This window comes from Anolis carolinensis, chromosome 2 (genome assembly GCF_035594765.1).
Source record: "Anolis carolinensis isolate JA03-04 chromosome 2, rAnoCar3.1.pri, whole genome shotgun sequence".
NCBI lineage: Eukaryota > Metazoa > Chordata > Lepidosauria > Squamata > Dactyloidae > Anolis > Anolis carolinensis.
In genome coordinates, this window is record NC_085842.1 from 246,514,562 (window position 1) to 246,534,692 (window position 20,131).

General features: G+C 40.0%; 1 protein-coding gene across 3 annotated transcripts in view; it reads right to left on the minus strand.

The window, feature by feature from the left end:
• trpm6 (transient receptor potential cation channel subfamily M member 6) overlaps positions 1-14,636 on the minus strand; it is a 102,499-nt gene extending 87,863 nt beyond the window's left edge. Inside the window, exons 1-2 of one of the 3 annotated variants that reach the window (XM_062972001.1) lie at positions 14,498-14,636; positions 5,951-8,393 (exon numbers count right to left, since the gene is read on the minus strand). In XM_062972001.1, coding sequence (XP_062828071.1) covers positions 5,951-5,956 — 6 coding nt within the window. In that variant the 5' untranslated portion in view covers positions 5,957-8,393; positions 14,498-14,636. Of the gene's footprint in view, positions 1-255; positions 8,394-14,425 lie in introns of all 3 variants that reach the window. The other 2 variants (XM_062971999.1, XM_062972000.1) reach the window with 2 other exon arrangements.
• Positions 14,637-20,131: the final 5,495 nt, after the last annotated feature.

A 20,131-nucleotide genomic window follows, 5' to 3' on the forward strand; every position in this document is an offset into this window, starting at 1 on the left:
TTGCACCCAAACTGACAAACAAATGCTATCGACACTCATCTTTCTCCAGCCAGTCTCTGCAGCAGTAAGATTAACAGATGGCTGTACCAATAAATAAATAGGCACACAGTTTGCCACAATGAGAAAGAAAAAATCAGCAAGTTGAAGTGACTGTTTGACATGAATAATGTAGATTGGCAGCTAAGACATACTAAAAGGACTAGCTAGAAGGTCCCATCCAAATGTATCCATACAACTCTGCAGATAACTTTTTACCTTCATTTGAACTTTCATCTTGTCCTGTTGTTTCTCAGCCTGGCGCTCTATGGGTCAGAATTGCACTTATAAATTGCCATTGTGCCCTGTGTCTTTTCCAGTCATGAGGGCACTCCAGTGTTGATAGGAGAAAAGGAAATCCATTTAAATCTCAAGAGTTTGCTTGATCCTTAGACCACACAAGAGAATGGTTAATGTTCCACTTTTCCCTGTTAGTGATTGGCAGCTGCCTTAATGGCTGGGTTTTTCAGAGCTTTTATACCATGTTTCTTCACCCCATAACACTTAAGCAAGAGACAAGCCAAGGAATGTGGTGGGATTTGCCTGGAAGTGCTCTATGCAGTATGTTCTATATTCCTCCCCAACTCATGCCTCTTCTTCTTTGCAATGGGAAAGATAGAGTACACTTAAGATCAAAATAAACAAGAGAACCAAGTTTTGAAGGAGACTTTATTGGGAACCTATCAAGCCGGGTTGGGTCAGGCCAACCAGCCAGCCAATCTGTTTTCACTTTGAAAGGGAGCTGGCCTCTGGGATGGTATATAACAGCAGTCACGTTTTCAAGATTCCCTGCAACACATGGTTTGAGAGCCTTGTCATGAACTGTGACACAGAGGTACTTTGCTTTGTGATTTCCAAAGAGCAAGGGTTTCTCAAGATAAAGGCAGGAGGCTCAGGATTAAAGAAGAGTAAAAATGTAAGTCACTCTGTCATCCTTATGTTTGGATCTCTCACAGGGCATTGTTTGAGAACTCTGTGGATCAGACTCCCAAATTGACAGCTTCCCCCATATGTCAAACAACAACCTTCATGCCTAGCCAGTCATATTAAGGATGATGGTACCTGGATGACATCTGATCTGAGAGGCCCCAAGTTAATAACTGACATTAAATTAATCAGTAACACAAATGTGTTTACAATTACAAATATATAATCTGTATTTCTTCATTTCTAAGAGTTTTTTAAATGTACAGATTAGATGAGTGTTATTAAAAGTAGAAGTTTGGACATACAGTGTTCTCTAAATAGTGTAGGAAAATAAGTAAAAATCAGCAGGCAGTGACTATGGGTATCGCAGGATAGTCCTAGTAGTTGTGTGCCCAGAATGTGTTTATTAGCGTAGGTATGTTTTATGTCAGGGTGATTACCTTAGATATAATTGTGTTAGTTGTTTAATTTAGTTTCATATATTATTTATTTTATTTATTTTGTGTCAAAAGCATTGCATAATAAATAAGTTTAAAAGCAATAAAATAAAGGAATCACAAACAGCTACAGTAGAGTCTCACTTATCCAACACTCGCTTATCCAACGTTCTGGATTATCCAACGCATTTTTGTAGTCAATGTTTTCAATATATCATGATATTTTGGTGCTAAATTTGTGAATACAGTAATTACAACATAACATTATTGCGTATTGAACTACCTTTTCTGTCAAATTTGTTGTCTAACATGATGTTTTGGTGCTTAATTTGTAAAATCATAACCTAATTTGATGTTTAATAGGCTTTTCCTTCATGCCTCCTTATTATCCAACATATTCGCTTATCCAACATTCTGCTGGCCTGTTTATGTTGGATAAGTGAGACTCTACTGTAAATAGTTTTAGACCAAAGGTGGGCAACAGCAATCGCTTTGTCTGAAGCTTTGAACAACTCCTCCTCTGTGCATGAGGCAGGGCATTGTGGGCAAGCATTCATATGAGGAGTTGTTTGTTCAGCTTCACAGTCACACAAGGTGGAGGATTCCTCCAGGTAGTGCCATCTTACCAGGTTGTCTTTTGATCTGCCCACTCCACTTCTCAGTCTATTTAGGGACTTCCAAGTTGCCAATTCCTGGTTTGCCCCTGGAGGAAGACCCTCTTGGGGGGCCATCCAGTTGGGATTGCCTGGTTTAGCTGCCCAGAGGGACACCCTTGCTGTTGCTGGGGGAACATCAAGAGGAGTGGTGGTTCTCATGAAGCTCCTCCTTGACTTGAGTCTACTGGGAGGAGGCTGATAGTCATGCAGTAGGTGGCTTTCACAATTTTCGACCTTATTTCTCTCACCGTTAGCAACGTCCCGTCACACATCAGGGGGTGCAATGCCAGTTAGCTTATAGAGTTTATCAACAGGTGTAGGTTTAAGACATCCTGTGATTATTCTACATGTTTCGTTTAGTGCTATGCCCACCTGCTTCGCATGGAGACTTCTGCCAGACAGGACAGGTGTACTCAGCAGTTGAAAAAGACAAGGCCAGGGCTGATGTTCTTATTAATTGTGGCTCTGCACCCCATGCACTGCCAGTAAGTTTACGCAGGATGTTATTGCGTGCAGCTACTTTGTACTTGGTGTTCATGCAATGTTTCCTATATGTTAGTGTTCAATCTAAGGTGACACCAAGATATTTAGACACGGAAAGGGCCTCCTCGAAGATTGAGTAAATCCAGTCGGGCGTCCCCTGGGCAACATTTCTTGCAAACAGCCAATCTTTCAAACCAAAAAGCACTGCAGTTTCATATACAGTAGAGTCTCACTTATCCAACATAAACGGGCCGGCAGAATGTTGGATAAGCGAGTATGTTGGATAATAAGGAGGGATTGAGGAAAAGCCTATTAAATGTCAAATTAGGTTATGATTTTACAAATTAAGCACCAAAACATCACGCTATACAACAAATTTGACAGAAAAAGTAAATCAATATGCAGTAATGCTATGTAGTAATTACTGTATTTACGAATTTAGCACCAAAATATCACGATATATTGAAAACACTGACTACAAAAATGCGTTGGATAATCCAGAACGTTGGATAAGGGAGTGTCGGATAAGTGAGACTCTACTGTATTATGACAATCTTTTCTATGGAACAGTTTCTGTTTTCGTTATTTTTTCTTTATTTCTGAAAAAAAGTATTAAAAATTCTAAAAATGGGATGTCTTAAAAATCATAAGTGCGCCCTCTCTCTCTCTAGACAGAGAGAGGGGGGGGATCATTTTGGTGGTGGAATCTTAGAATCAAAGAATTAGGATAACTAAGTAAAAATGAGCTATTCCTTCTCTCCAGATTAACTCACATTTTGATCTCTCAGGCAAGAATTCTCTCAACTCTAAATGTGGTTTGTTTCCAAAAGGTACTAAATCCAAAAATATTGAAAAATGAGCTATAGGTGGCAGCTAGGAGTAGAATATTATGTACAGACCAAAACAATCAAGATGTATCAAATCACTTTGGTAGAGGGCTACGAAAAGTGCATTTCTAGCAAAAGAATGTATCTCCTCAGCACATTTTTTTTTCAATTTCTGTAAAATTTGTTAAGATGGGTTTTGGAAACAAGCTTTACAAATGAAAACAACCTCATTCAGCCTAAAGAGGAGCGAAGAGGAGCTGCTCAATATCTTTCTTTTGCCGAGTATACAGAGTTTAAAAACAACTACCTTTCCTCCTGTGGGGACAAGGCCTATAGCTTGTGTCTCCCATTACCTGTCCATTGCTTGAACCTGAGACTTTGTGTGCAGAGCAAATCCTCTGCTATGATCCCATGTTTTAGGAAATACAAGGGGCTTCCTTAAACCTTCCTCCTTTTGCCATATTCTCTACAAAATATTCACAGTGGAAATTTTGACTTCAAAATTACAGATCAATAATAGAGCAGGTACCAAGAGGAGATAACGGGAAAGCGTGCTGTTTGGTATGATGGAAAGCTATTGCCAACCAACAGTGGGTAATACTGAACTTGGTGGACAAATATTTTCTAGTCAGTCTCTCGTTGATGGGTTTTTTAAAAACATACTGAATGTAATGCATGACTACAAAAACATTTGAGTAGGCAGTTTCAGTTACTACAGATCTCTTAGGAACAACCAATATGGAAAAGTACAAGTTAATGCACCTGACATTTTTCTAGTGAAGAGGTTTGACCAGAAAAATCACCTAAAACAAAAAAGTAACCAAATACAAGCTACTGACCTAAAACACACAGGAATGTCAATCACTTGGAAATTGAACGACTGAGAATCATCATCATCATCATCATCATCATCTAATTACTGATTAATCGCCCTCCATCCAAGATGCTCTAGGCGATTTACAAGCAAAATTATAAAGAATAAAAATACATACATACAAATATTGATAAAATTAACATAGATCAAAAGCTCTAGTAAAAAGCCTGGTCTTAAGTGCTAGGGTAAAAGGCCCTAACTCACACATGGCTCTCATATAGGGCGGCAAGGCATTCCATAAGGAAGGGGCAGAAATATAAAAAGCTCTGCGTCTGGGTTATGAGAAATGCACAGGGCAACAGGATACAGTAAAACTGCAAAATCAATTCTTAACATAAGAAAAAGTAGGAACCTTGTTAAAATGTACCAATTTTATTTGTTTTCAGTACACATTTATGTGGTACACTCAGCTAGAAGAACCACAAATCTCTACTTGTATAATGAAATTCTCCACATTTTTACTCAAAGGTCCCTGTGTGTTCAGTGAAGTCAACTTTCTGGCAAAGTCTGCTGAATATTCCTACAGACTATCCTCAACATTTCTATGGAATAATCTCTTTGTCATTTTCCCCTCAAGTTCCAAAAAATCACTGCTGTTTAAATATCTTTACCATATTTTAGTTACTTTTTCAGAATGTATTTTTCAAGATATAGCTATTTTATATGTAAATATTTCTCTATTACTGGTTTGAAATTTATTAACTAAATACATAATGAATGTATAGTATGTCTGACCTGATATACTTTTATTTCAAAAAATTGTAAGAACCCAGAATTAAAAGATTTTCTTACAAGTGCCAGATAAAATTATTACCCTAAAGACTCGTGTAAATCTGGAAATTTTAGTTTAAAAAACCTGGGGCATCTTATCCATGGTTCAATTTGGATATTGTACCTTAACACTGATTTAAAAAGGAACTATCCCCTTCTCTGAGTAGAATGGCAAAGGCAAGATCTTATCCCATCCTGAAGAGCCTGAAAGAAGCACCAACCCCCTCTGCTCTCTGCTAGTGCCTCTTCTGGCCTCTTAGAATGCCTGGGCAAGGAAATGCCAGCAACAGTGGCCAGTGGTGACTAGCTCCCTAGGATGGTATTGGTACCTTTCCATCTCGGTGACCTTCAACTTATCCATGAGTCATATCAAAAATCCACAATATTGACCCCAAAACCTGCTCTTGATTTATACAGAAGCCTATAAGCTAATGAGCAAATTGCTCTGCATCTGAATACCTATGCCGCAAGATTGCTGAACCACTAACACATAAACAAAATCACTAAATTTGAGGTGGCTGCAATTTTCATAATTAGATTTGACAAAAGAGTTTTTATTTAATTAGAATGAAAATAATCTTTAGCACAATTAATACTTTAATTGCCAATTTTTTATCAGATCCTGTACTTAGTTGAAGATCGATATGCATGCAAAATGAGTTTACGTAATTCATATTAACGAACTACTCTAATTCAAGATAGTTCATTTTATTGGTCAAATTTTCCTGTTGTTTAATACTATTTCCAAATTCTTCTGTATATCTTTACAAGCTGAACTGGCGTTCCAGGGAGCTGTCAGCACAAGAGTGTTTTCATTTTGCATTTGCTCCCATAAGCAATTTTTAAAATCCACTTCTACTTAGAAAAATATCATTTATTTCAAATACAGTACTCCATAACAAAACTTAAACCATTACAATAGAAAAGTTGCTTCCTTACCTTCATCTTCACCGAGAAAAAATAACATTTTTGAAGCCTTCAGTAAGTGGATTTCAGACTGAAGTTTCCATCTACCTCACAATCAGATAAAGCATGCTTAGCCCTGGTAGCGAATGGAAACAATGCTGAAAAGCAACTATTACAAATTTCCATGTGCTTACACTTAAGGCTTTTAATGGGAGAGGGGAAAGAGATGGACTCCGAAAACACTGGTGAAGTATTTGCACAGCAATTAAACTGACGAGACTATCACCTTGTAATCAGGAACATGTGACTTGATCTGGTTTCAGGTTTATATATCACATTAGGGGAATGATTAACATTCATAATGTGATGTTTAAAGTCCCAGTGACTTGGTTCAGAATAAAAGCTTTCCAATGAAAACAGTTTCAAATTCATATAGTTTACTAGATTTCCTTATTGCCACCTGAAGTGTACTGTATAAAGACAACCATCTTAGACTGCAAGTGACAATCTGGATCACACTAAATCTTGTTTTATAGAATACTTGTGTGTGTGTGTGTCTTCAAGTTGCCTGTCAACCTATGGTGACTCCGTGAATTTCACAGGATTATCTTAGCCAAAGAATATTCAGAGGTGGATTTGCCCCTTTCTTCCTCTGAAATATAGCCTACATCTATATTTGTTGGTAGTCTCCTATTCAAGTATTAACTAGAACTGATTCAGCTTAGCTTCCAAATCGGACAGGATCTCTTGCTTTTAGGGTATTTAGGACTTTATATATGCTTTATCTATATATAGATGAAATACTGCAAGGCATTTGTGAGATTGCTCACTAATTATAGCAGTTGCCACAAAATAAGTGGTAACCATCATATTCAGGATATTATTGTTGCTGTAGACAAAAGTGTTCTTTAAAATTGGATTAAACATGTGAAATACAAATTTCAGTTTGTCACATTACACTCCTAACGGAACAGGTGGAAAAAAAGTTAAACAGGTGGAAGAGAGAGAGTGTATTTCCTTCTGAACACTTCAATACAGCATTGAAAAGGAAATATTTCCATATACTTCCTTCTTAGGCTCTAAAGAAGGAATATGCATGTGCATCTATGTCACACCTGATTGGGTTGTAATCCTAAATCCTAGGAGCAAGCATCACAGAACCCATATCATCAAAGTTATGATGTATGAGTATGAACTCACTAGGCTTGTTTTGAGAAGGTGTATCACAATGAACCTCTCTGCGTTGGAAGTACACCTAGTGTATTATCTGGACAAAAATAAAGGGTGAAGTGCGCACTGCTAAATTGTGGAAAAGCAATTAAAAAACAATTCACATCCCCAATTACACATGAGTCTATATTTTCTTTCATAGAGGAAATGTATATGTATAAAAACATATTCAGTCAAATGTGCACAATAAAAATGAGATTGCCCCTAGGAAAACTACTACATACTTAATACAAATAGTAGGATTCTTCTCCCACCATCTAAAGGGTTTTTTTATAAAATATGGAAAAGTTATAATGTAAAAATGCTCATTATTTGATTGAAAAAGAAACAAGTGTCTGAAGTTTAAAAACACAGTTTTTGATTTCGGTAAGTCGCATTGATGCAATGCTAAGGGACATTTATACTAACGTCAATGGAAAAATGTAACACAAGCCACAAAAAATATGTGAGCCAGAGCTAGAAATCTTCAGGATCACAACTTTCCTCATTTAGCAAAAATGTGCCCAATTGTTTTTATTGCTCTGGATAGTTCCCTTTCCCTGTTCATTATGTTATATGCATTTGTTAAACCAAAGTATTCTAAACTCTTAACATCAATTATAAACTCCCAATTAAGATATAACGAAGTTATCTTTAGCAAGTATAACTGTGATAATTTCTGGCAGAAAATGACTGCCACAATAATGTTCATTCTAAATAGAAGTGTGCATTTTTATTGTTGTAGTTTAGTTTGATTGTCCTAACAAAGACAACACAGATCTCTTTGATGCCATATTAGTTGGCTACACATTAAAACACTCTTCTGAAGCATTTTCTGTTGTTCAACTTCACTTTACTGGTTATGAAGTAGTCTTTTTGTAAATACCAGTTTTCAAATATTCCTTTAGATCTCTAAGCTTTGCATTCCCTTCATAAAGCTTCCATATGCAGTCTTTTGATGAACTTTAGTACTGTTCCTTCCTTTCAAGAACAGTTATCCTTCCTTCAAAGTCTGCTTTCTCCTTCAAAGTTTTACCTCTGCTTACTTTTCCAATCAAAATCAAAATGAAACAGAATTTCTTCTGCATTGTAGATTTGCAAAAGTAACATTTTTTCAGGTTTCCATTTCCGACAGGCCAATGCTGCTGGAGTCTCTGTCAGCTACTGCATTCTTACTTTCTAAATCCAGAATATCAGACAGATTGATGGTGGGTAAAGGAGATCTCCAGTACTGGAAAGAGTTGTAGCACCAAACATCATCTTCATTCTATGAAAATAAAATAAACAAGTATCACTACAGCAATAATTAAACAACAATAAAAATATCTGCAGATAACAACGTACATATCAAGAATAAAAGCCTTACATTTATGGGATCTTACAGTTTAAAGAAAACAAGAGGCTGTACTCAAAGAAACAATCTGTATAAGGGAAATAGGGCCACAAATGCAGTAAAAGATTTTTCTAGTGATCCTTACTGCTGAGGTCTGTGCTGCTATGAGAAACAGTCGTTCTATTTTTCAGTGAAATAGGGGCAGATGTATTCACACCTTTACTTCCATATCCTTTACTGGATTATATTCTGCTACATTATGTGCTGGGGATGGGGGAGGAAGTCTCCTCTAGCATTAAGTGTAACTGATGTCATAATACAGCTGTGTTACTTTGGAATATCAGTATGCAAATACTAGTTAAAACACCAATGCCACAAGGGCTCTACTGGACAGTTTATTACATTTATTTCTGGTTTCCAGCTAGCATCATACCCCATTCCAATAACTTCAAATGTTTATCTACTCAACCTGGCCTTAAGCAACATCTTTCTCTCCTGTCTTTGCCCCCCAACAAATGTTAAAATTTAACTTCTCACTTCCTCACCATAGCCACAAATTTTGCATTTCTATAGAATCATAGAATCATAGAATAGTAGAGTTGGAAGAGACCTCATGGGCCATCTAGTCCAACTAGTCCGCTAAGAAGCAGGAAATCGCATTCAAAGCACCCCCGACAGATGGCCATCCAGCCTCTGCTTAAAAGCCTCCAAAGAAGGAGCCTCCACCACAGTCCGGGGGAGAGAGTTCCACTGCCGAACAGCCCTCACAGTGAGGAAGTTCTTCCTGATGTTCAGGTGGAATCTCCTTTCCTGTAGTTTGAAGCCATTGTTCCGTGTCCTAGTCTGCAGGGCAGCAGAAAATAAGCTTGCTCCCTCCTCCCTATGACTTCCCCTCACGTATTTGTACATGGCTATCATGTCTCCTCTCAGCCTTCTATGACTATTTACACATACATTTTGCCTATAAAAGCCTGCTCTTGGGCACTTCCTTCCATGCATCTGCTTGTGTCTAAGAAAGCTTATGCTACCAACTTCTTTCTTTTAGTTAGTTTCAAAGTGGTACAGGATCCTGAATATAGTTTAGCTTGTACTCCCTCTACTGGATTAACTAATACATAAAAAATAACATTCTGTGAAATCAATACTCTGAAAAATAAAATAAGAATTTAGAAACCTGTCAAGAATCTACCAGCTTTGGCTGGTTTTGTGACAGTCAGGACCCTGCTCTTCCATTACAAGGCAGATGATGCAGCTGACTCTGGCAGCACCTCTCAAATACTGAATATTAACTCTGCAAAAGGCAAAACAGTGGTCAGAATGGAAGTGAGGATAACTTTGGTTCTCTCTCTGCTAAGTACTTGGAATTCCAAAGAAAAGTAGGAAAGCACTATTCACAAGAAAAAGGAAAGGAAAATTCCTCATGCAGAATTCAGTAGCAATAAGGTGCAAAAGCTGGACCATAAAGAAGGCTGAGCGAAGGAAGATAGACATTTTTGAACTGTGGTGTTGGATGAAAATTCTGAGAGTGCCTTGGACCACAAGAACATCCAACCAGCCCATATTCAAGGAAATAATGCCTGGCTTTGTTGTTTTTTGTTGGGTGATGGCATTGCTAACTTCTTCCAAACTAGGCAGTGCTGCAAGCCCATCCCTGGTTTGTTGTTGCGGAATTTGTGAGAGGGTCTCTTCGGCCACATTGGAGCAGCGATTCAGCAGGTTCTGGTAGTGCTCTTTCCAATGTAGTGCAATTGATGTTTTGTCCTTCAGAATTTTGGTTCCATCTGATGAGCGTAGGGGCTGTATGCCATAGTTTCTTGGTCCGTAAATGATCTTTGTGTCTTTGAAAAATCCCTGAGCATCATGGGTATCTGCAAAGTGTTGGATTTCTCCAGCCTTCTTTGTCCACCAGATGTTCTTGAGTTCTCTGGTCCTTCTTTGGACCTCAGCTTTTGCACTGGCATAGATCTTTTTCTTGACAGCACAGTTGGTGTCTCTCTGCCATGTTTGGAAGGCTTTCCTTTTGTTAACAATTAGCTGTTGGGTCTCTTTGTCGTTATCGTCAAACCAGTCTTGATGTTTTTTAGTTTGGTATCCAATGGTTTCTTCGCAGGCTGTGATGATGGAGGTCTTCAGTTTGTTCCAATGTTCCTCAACATTTTCGGGGTGTTCTGTGGGTAGATGATCTTTGAGTGTTGTTTGGAGAAGGGCTCGTTTGGAGGGCTCCTGAAGGGCTTGGGTGTTCATTTTGCGCCTTGTTTTTCTTCCTTGAAGTCTGCGTTTGGGGATGATCTTGATAGCCATCGTGGATCGGATTAACCTGTGGTCTGTCCAGCAGTCATCAGCACCTGTCATGGCTCTTGTGAGAAGCACATCACGGCGGTCTCTGGCACGTGTAATTACATAGTCCAAGAGGTGCCAATGCTTTGACCGGGGGTGCTTCCATGATGTCTTGAGATTGTTTTTCTGGTGGAAGAGCGTGTTGGTGATGACAAGGTTGTGCTCTCCGCATTTGATGAGAAGCAAAATGCCATTCGAGTTGCTGTTTCCGACCCCGTCTTTTCCTATGATCCCTGGCCACAGGTCGGAGTCCCGTCCGACTCTGGCATTAAAGTCCCCCATGAGGATGATTTTGTCCTCCTTAGGTATCTCTGATAGGATGGTGTCCAGCTGGCAATAAAAAATTTCCTTGATGTCTTTGTCAGCATCTAGAGTTGGTGCATAGGCACATATGATGGTTGCCTGTTGGTTTTTGGCAAGGTTAATTCGGAGGGTTGAGAGTTGTTCATTGATGCCAGTGGGTGCCTCAGTCAAGTGCTTCACCAGGTCATTTCTGATAGCAAAGCCAACTCGGTGTATTCTTCTCTCTTCTTCAGGCAGTCCCTTCCAGGAGGTGTGGCCTCCTTTTTCTTCCTTCAGCTGTCCCTCTTCTGCTCTCCGGGTCTCCTGAAGGGCTGCTATGTCAATCTTAAAGCGTCCCAGCTCCCTTGCAATGATAGGAGTCCTGCGTTCGGGGCGTTCACTGTCAGTGTTATCCAACAGTGTCCGTACGTTCCATGTTCCAAAGTTCAATTCTCTTTTTTGGCCGCAGAGTGGTGACCCCTCTGGACGTGGCAGTCCAGTCAGGGTAAGAGAGGCAGACTATGTTTAGGGCACCTTTTCTAGCCCCTTCCCCGTGTGGGGTGAGCAGAGCGGATCCTAAAAAGGGCTGCTCAGTCATGGATACAGCTGCCGGACTACTCAACTGCCTCGGTCCTTGAGGTAGAACGACTGAGTCCATATCCACCACCCATGTGCCAGTCTGTGACTAGGGTCTTCCAGATTTCACAGTCCTGCCCCCATCACCACTCACTGATTGCCATGGGACTTTTTTGGTTCGTTTTTATTTTTCTTGGAAGACGCCTGTGCGTGATTTTTTTAATGTGTGGAGGTTGGTGCCTGGCCGGTCAACACACAATCTTCACAGAGTGAGGTTCCAGCAGTGGTGTGGTTAACACAACGAGAATGGCTTCTCAGTCTGTTGCAGTCTTATTCCGCCTTCACAGCCGTTGTAACATGTACCATGTTATCCTCCGCCTGCTCCGCCGTTGAGGTCTTTGGGTCTTCTGATTGTGCCTGGTCTGGAACCTCCCCTGCGGCCACTTCTGAGAGTGCATGACACCAGTGGTTGTGTCCGCAGGTTCATTGGAACACGCAAGCCCCCTCACCACGACAAGGTGACAATCCATCGAGGGGGTCACTGCCTATATCCAGTCCAGAGAGAATGAGAAAGCTTGGGAGAGGGGTTGAATTTCTGGGCAGGGCCACATTAACAGCTTTGTAGACCTTAGATACTCTTGTATTTGACTCTACAACTTGCTCTAACCTATCACTAGAAACAAACAGAAACCATTCCAAATACTGTCAGATCTACCTCTATAGGCCTCAAAACATGCATATCCATTGCAAAGTGTAAATTAATCCCCCTCAATTCCTGATCTCTTGCTCATCCTTCCCTCATATTTTTATATGGGATGCGGTAAACATTTCAATTTGTAATTTCTGGGGATGGAAAATATAAAATTGTTATTTTTAACTTTTGTTTTTCTTCTCAACTCCTGTAATTTTTTAAATCTTGTTTTCTTAAAACTTTTGCAAACCTAAGGCACAGTGCCAAAAAAGGCCTAGAGGAAAAGGTTGCTCCAACAAAATAACAGAAAGTGTGCTAACAGCCAGGAAAGTGTCTAGGGCATTGCCACCACTCATCTAGGGGGTGGCTGCTTGTTACAAGGGCCTGATGTAAGCAGAGTCCTGCCCCCTTCTTCCTCTTCTCGTTCCCCCATCATTAAGGGGAAAAGTGTGAATGTGGCATTTGGTCACCTTGATTGGCACTGAATGGTTTTGAAGCTTCAAATCCTGGCGCTTTCCTGCCTGGGGAATCCTTTGTTAGGAGGTGTTAGCTGGCCTTGACTGTTTCATGTCTGGAATTCCTTCGTTTCCTGAGTGTTGTTTATTTACTGTCCTGATTTTAAAGTTTTTAAATACTGATAGCCAGATTTTGTTCATTTTCATGGTTTCCTCCTGTCTGTTGAAATTGTCCACATGTTTGTAGATTTCAATGGCTTCTCTGTGTAGTCTGACATAGTGGTTGTTAGAGTGGTCCAGCATTTCTGTGTTCTTAAATAATATGCTGTGTCCAGGTTGATTCATCTGACGTTGATGCTGCAAATCAAGGTGATCAACTGCCACATTCACACTTGCCTCAAGCAGACAAGAGTTTTTTCTCCCATCCCGGACTTTCCAGATATATAATCCCCGCTTGCTTAGTTTCCAACAGACCTCACAACCTCTGAGGGTGCTTGCCATAGATGTGTGCAAAACTTCAGGAGATAATGTTTCTGGGACATAGCCATACAGCCCAGAAAACTCACAGCAACCCAGTGATTATGGCCATGAAAGCCTTCAATAACACAACAACGATAGTCTCCTAGAAGTGGGGAAAGTGGGAAATATTATTATTATTATTATTATTATTATTTGGCAAGAGGAGGGCTGCATGCATGGGATAGGAGTCCCTTTTAAGAGTGGGGAAAGGGATATAAAATAATTATAATTTGGCAGGAGGAAGATAGAATTCAAAAACTGCATTTGGTATGAGTCCCAGACCCGTTTAAGAGAGGAAAATCGGATATGAATAATAGTAGTAGTACGGTAGTAGTAACAGTAATAATGACTGCAAGCATGGGATATGAGTCCCCTTTAAGAGAGGTAACGGGATATACATAATAATAATGATGATAAAAGTAATAATGATAATAACAAAAATGACTGTAGGCATAATAATAATAATAATAACTACTTTATTTTTATATCCCGCCACCATCTCCCTGAAGGGACTCAGGACGGCTCACATGGGACCCAGCAATACAATTGAAGAGAAGCATTACATAAAAATACATTTCATAATAAAAGCATAATAAAAACACAATAAAACATAGGATATGTGTCTCCTTTAAGAGGGGAAACGGGATATTATTATTATTAATAATAATAATAACAATGTGTTGCTGAATCACAAGGTTGTTGTGTATTTTCTGGACTATATGGCCGTTTTAGAAATATTCCTCACAACCTGCATACCTCACAACCTCTGAGGATGACTGCCATAGATGTGGGCGAAACATAAGGAGAGAATACTTCTGGAACATGGCCGTACAGCCCGGAAAACACGCAAAAACTCAATAATAATAATAATAATAATAATAATTGCAAGCATGGGATATGAGTGTTCTTTAAGAGAGGAAAATGGGATATAAAATAATAGTGAAAGTAATAATAATAACTGCAGGAATGGGGTCCTTTAAGAGAGGAAAGTGGGATATAAATAGTAATAGTGAAGGTTATAATAACAATAATGTATAGTAACAATAATGACTGAAAGCATAGGATATGACTGAGTCCCCTTTAAGAGAGGAAGGCGGGATAATTACGGTAATAAGAAGGGCAGGTTTCAAAGAGCGGCCTGCCCTCACGCCTCCCTCTTGCCCTCACGCCTCTCTCACCTCCCGGGCCGGGGAGGCTGCCAACTCTTTCTTTTTCTCCTCATCTGGAGGCCCGCTTGCCTCCGCCTCCGCCTCCTCCACGCGCCGCTTGTTTTGCGGGGCCGCTTCCTCCTCCTCGTGGCCGCCTCTTCCTCCTCCTCCTCCTTCTCCCTCCATCGCTTCCCGCTTGCGCTTGGGGCAGCAACCGCCTTCCCCCCACCGCAGCGCCGCGCATCGCTGCTCTAGATCGCTCCGCCGGCGCTTCGGCCTCGGCGCGGGAGGGAAGAAGCGCGCGCAGGGTGCTCCGAGCGCCAACGCCTCCGCCCTGCGCTTGGCCATGGCGCGAGACCCTCCCCTCGCGGCGGATGCGTGAAAAAAGAGGCAGCGCGCTCTCGGCCCCAAAAAGAGGCGGGGCTTGATCCCCTCACGCGCCGGCGACCCCTGTCGGCTGCCTGCCTCGTTCAAGGAGGCAGCCCAAACCAAGGCCGCCATAGCATCTGTTATAGAACTCCAGTATGCGGATGATAATGTGGTCAGAAGACGACCTACAAGCCATTCTAGACGCCTTTTGCAGGTGCATACAAAAAGCTTGGCTTCTTTAGAGCCAGTGTTAGCCCTACCCAGCAGAGATTGGAATTTGTTGGTCAGAGCAAATTTAAATCCCATTAATTTTAATGGCTCTACTATAGATGCCAGTTAGCTCCCTATGGGAGCCCCGGTGGCGAAGTGTGTTAAAGCACTGAGCTGCTGAACTTGCAGACCAAAAGGTCCCAGGTTCAAATCCCGGGAGTGGAATGAGCACCCGCTGTTAGCCCCATATCCCGCCAACCGTCGAAAACATGCCAATGTGAGTAGATCAATAGGTACCGCTCCGGAAGGTAACGGCGGTCCATGCAGTCATGCCGGCCACATGACCTTGGAGGTGTCTATGGATAACGCCGGCTCTTCGGCTTAGAAATGGAGATGAGCACCAACCCCCAGAGCCAGACATGACTGGACTTAATGTCAGGGGAAACCTTTACCGTATAGATGCCAGCCCATAACTCCCAATAATCATTCAACATATACTATTTAATGAATATTGAAAACCAGACTATCACCAATATCAGTCCTTGTAGAGATGTTCAATGTGTTTTCGAAGGCTTTCATAGCCAGAATCACTGGGTTGCTTTGAGTTATCCAGGCTGTATGGCCATGTTCCAGAAGCATTCTCTCCTGATGTTTCACCCACATCTATGGCAGGCATCCTGAGATTGTGAGATATGTTGGAAACTAGGCAAATTGGGTTTATATATCTGTGGGAGGTCCCGGGTGGGAAAAAGAACTCTTGTCTGCTTGAGGCAAGTGTGAATGTGGCAGTTGGTCACCTGGATCAGCATTAAATGGCTTTGCAGCTTCAAAGTCTGGCTTCCTTCTGCCTGGGGATCCAGGTAAGTCTCCACAGTCACCTACAGAACCACCACCAAGAACCTTCACTTGGAAGGCCATCCTACTCGGACACGAATGATCGCCGATGATGACAGGAGGGAGTTCAATGCAGTCCGACACGATTATGAGAGTTGCAGTTTTACAAGGCCATGCGCCTTTTCTGCCCAAGAATGCTGGTGCCTCACCGAACTACAACTCCCAGGATTCAGCGAAGTACAACAAATTAACAAACAAATGAACATAAAAATGCAATTACTAAATTTCAGACACACATATGAAAACGTATACTCCTATATAGGTAAGCAGGCCAGCTGGCCGGCCTCGGAGGGGAATGATCTCCTCACTAGGGGACATGTGCATGAAAAGTGCATATTTAATGTGACAATCTATATGCCATGTGCTTCCTAGTAAAACATGAAGTATGTCAACTTAACTATCCTTAGGACCACTTGTTGAACTACATGTTGGCTATCTCTAACCCAAAATATTTATTTATTTATAATAAATAATTTTGTGCACTGGTTATTTTTTTAGGGTATACAGTGAATTTATCTAAAAGCCAAGGTGTTACTCTCTAAGCCACCCATGTGGACAATTTTGGAACACTTCGTATTTCTAAACAAGGATGCTCAACTGTATTTAACTTAAGAAAGTTGAGCACCATTTATCCACAATCCCAAAATCCAAAATTGCTCTCTTGGATGGCTGAAAGAGTAATACCTTGACTTTCTGATAGCTTAAGTTGGCTGCCTTAACAAGTTCAACTAAATAAAGAGTGGAGGGCTAAGTTGTATATTTTAGTCAGTTTTAAGCTAAATATATTTTTAAACTTTGCATAGCACAGGGAAGGGTTAACACCCCTGTGGCGTTTGTTTTGCTGTCTATGTCTCTGTTCAGAAGATTTCACCTTGTTTTCTGTCCCTGTGATCATTGAAATTTGAAAAACTCTGCATTTTGTGGAAAAAGCTTCAGTGGAGACACCTTTTCCACAGGGGAACTCTTTTCAGGAATGAATTTCCCTTCCTAGGGGTAGATTTCTCTCACTTCCTGTTGCCTCACCCATTTGTAACTATGAGGTGTTTCCAAGTCGGATGTTTGTAACCCAAGAATTGCCTGTATATGATGTTGTAATAACAATAATAATAATAATAATAATAATAATAATAATAATAATAATAATAATAATACATTTGGTTTCTGCCCTATCTCCCCGAGGCGGTACTACTCACATTTGCATGTTTTCAAATTGCTAGGTTGGCAGAAGCTGAATCTAACAGCTGGAGCTCACCCCATCCCACCGATTCGAACCGCCAACCTTCCGGTCACAAGTATATACAGTATGTATCATAGTATATATACTCACACACCTTTATCTATTGTTTTACCCCACCTCAAGCCATGGGAAGAGGCAGGTAACCAATAAAAATTATTAAGGTAACATTTCCTCCTTTCTTATTTGTATACACTTCTTCCTAATGGAAGCTATGTGACTTTCCAGAGTAACGTTGAACAAATCTTCAAATGAATAACTTACACTAGCTATTTAATGTCAAAATAGAACAAGAGCCTTGTTTAATGGGGAAACCTAATATGCCGTTACATAAGTATTAGCTATGTGACAGAGTATGTGTCTTATTTATATTAGCTTGTTAAGATACAAGATTATACCCTAAAGCAGTGCTACTCAAAGCCATGGCTGGCTCCCAAGTCATCAGCTGCCAGTCCCTGGAGACATTCTGGGGAAGAAACAATGGTATCCATTGGTCACAAATACGGCACTCATCCCTGGCACTGAAAAACTGTCAGTCATCTGCATCAAACAGCTAAAGGAACAGTGCTTTAAAACAGGAAAATGGAATCAATGTCCAGTTTAAGGCATCAGGTTGGCAAGGGAAGGGAAAGACGTGCATTTAGCAACTATGTGTCTGAACCCTGAGGTGATATTTATTTATTTATTTATTTATTTCCATCATTTATATGCCGCCCTTCTCACCCGAAGGGACTCAGGGCGGCAAATTGATACAAATTGAATGAACCAGTATTTTTTTTTCCAAATTGAATTATGACGCAGTGTTACGAGAACGTTGGTATTCTTTGTCTATTCCCTAAGCATTGACTAAACAGACATTTTATATAAGCATGGAATAGGAAGTATTCGATTTTAATAATTTAGTATGCCAATGTGGAGAAATGGCCTTGTCTCAGTACATATATACTGAAAGCCGAACAATGTAGAGGCTAGCTCAACTTCCCTCGATTGAAATTGCCCAAAAGATATCAATAGAGATTTATAAGAATTCCCAAGAACTATTAACTGATTAGAGAGCCAGATGTGAAGATATTAGTAAAGCTAAAGAAATAAAAGCAATTGATAGGCAGTACACATAAATATTCCCCCAAATAGGCCCGGCTTAAGCTCACAACACACCAACTGTTTACCTGCTCTAAGACAAGAAAGTCTAATAGATGATATTGAAATAAAGACCTATTGACTAAAACCTCCACGTTGTTGTCATGAGTGTCTGAACGTATTTTAGAAGGTATTGTTTGCTCAATAGGACCCCCAGTTTGTATTATGCCACTGATACACTGTCATGTATGTTCCTGGGTGCAAAGTTCTGTTGAGCCCTACTGGCATTCTCAGTTACTTTTGGTTTTAGCAGATGAAGGGATGCCTACAATGTGTTAGTTCTGTTTTACACATTGAAGGAGAATTGCGGTTTTTCATGTTTATGTTCCTGGTTCGTTTGTGTGTTCCTCTGTAAGTCAATTATACAGACTGAAGTTGACAACTGATAACAACATTGACGGAAGGGGATATATTGTAAGGCCACTACTGCAGAAAGGCTTTAGTGTTTGTGTTACCAATTAAACTGGAAGACTTGTTGGGAAAAAAAGGTTTCCAATGAACACATTCACAATTGATTGCAAAGTCAATTTTTAAAACAGGATGCTCTACATTTTCTGCTTACTCTATTCATTTAATGGGCTGAGAATGCATCTTAAGTTTTACAATGTAGATTATTTAAAATTTACAAGGTCCATACTGCTTGCCTTCATTGATGAAAACAAGCCATTTCTCCTTTGTTTACAAACACCAGGGAATAAGACACTGTTCAATCCATGGCTGAAAGCTAGAATTCATGTACAGAACATGAATTCTAGCAACCAACAATACATATTGCTAGAATTCATGTACAGAACATGAATTCTAGCAACCAACAGTACATAATCTTTAATCCCTAATATGAATAAATTACCCAGATTTCCCTCTGCAACTACTATACAGACTATAGTAATAATAATCTCCATATTCTTCCAAAAAGTAATTATTGCAGTACTTCAGAATCTTTATACAAATACTCTTAGTGAAAGGGGAGATTTAAAAATAACGATAATTTGATGGTTATATACAACTAAAAACCTTAATACCTGCAATTTTAAACAAATTTATTTTTTATGAATTTCAGAAACTTGACATGCTGAGTAATGCTATGTTATGCATAATACTGATACTAATATCAAGCACAATTTTCTGTCTCAAGGTTTTTCCACATTGCAATGTACTGTCTTGAGGAATAGGTTTGATCCCATGCCAAGAGTGATGCAGGAAAAGGTAAGTGAGAGAAGAGAGTTCTATAAAAGACTGAGGAGGAGCAACAGCTTCTACTTCCTAGGGCATTGTGCTGGTGCCCTATAAATGGAAATTACAATCATAAGTACCACAAAAAGTGTCCCACTGAACTCAAGTAAGGATATCAACACGATCCTATTCCTGTTTATAAAAAGGAGCTTTCATTAAACAAGAATCTACCCAGGACTGAAATTTTACTTGTATTTGCCAGAAAACGGGTGCACCTTAAAGAGGAGAATTACTGAACATCATACTTCCTCTGAGCTCAGATGATTGAAGGTTTTTTATGTGGGCACTTTCTTTTTTTGCCAAAAGTTTAAGAAAAGAACATACAAAATTTTGTATACTAAAACAACAATTGGTAGACCTTACTTAACAATTTATCAGCATCAATTAGTGCAACAGGTTTGCCTTGCATTTAAAGACGCCTTCCTTCAAAATTAAAATCTAAATGCCTCTTTGTTTAATATGATCTTGCTAGCAGATGAACTTCTGTGCCCCATTATTTGGTGGCTTCAAGCAACGATGTCTAAATTTCAATATTTTAAATTTAACTATAGTTTATGGTGTTGGGCTGCATGACCTAGCACTTC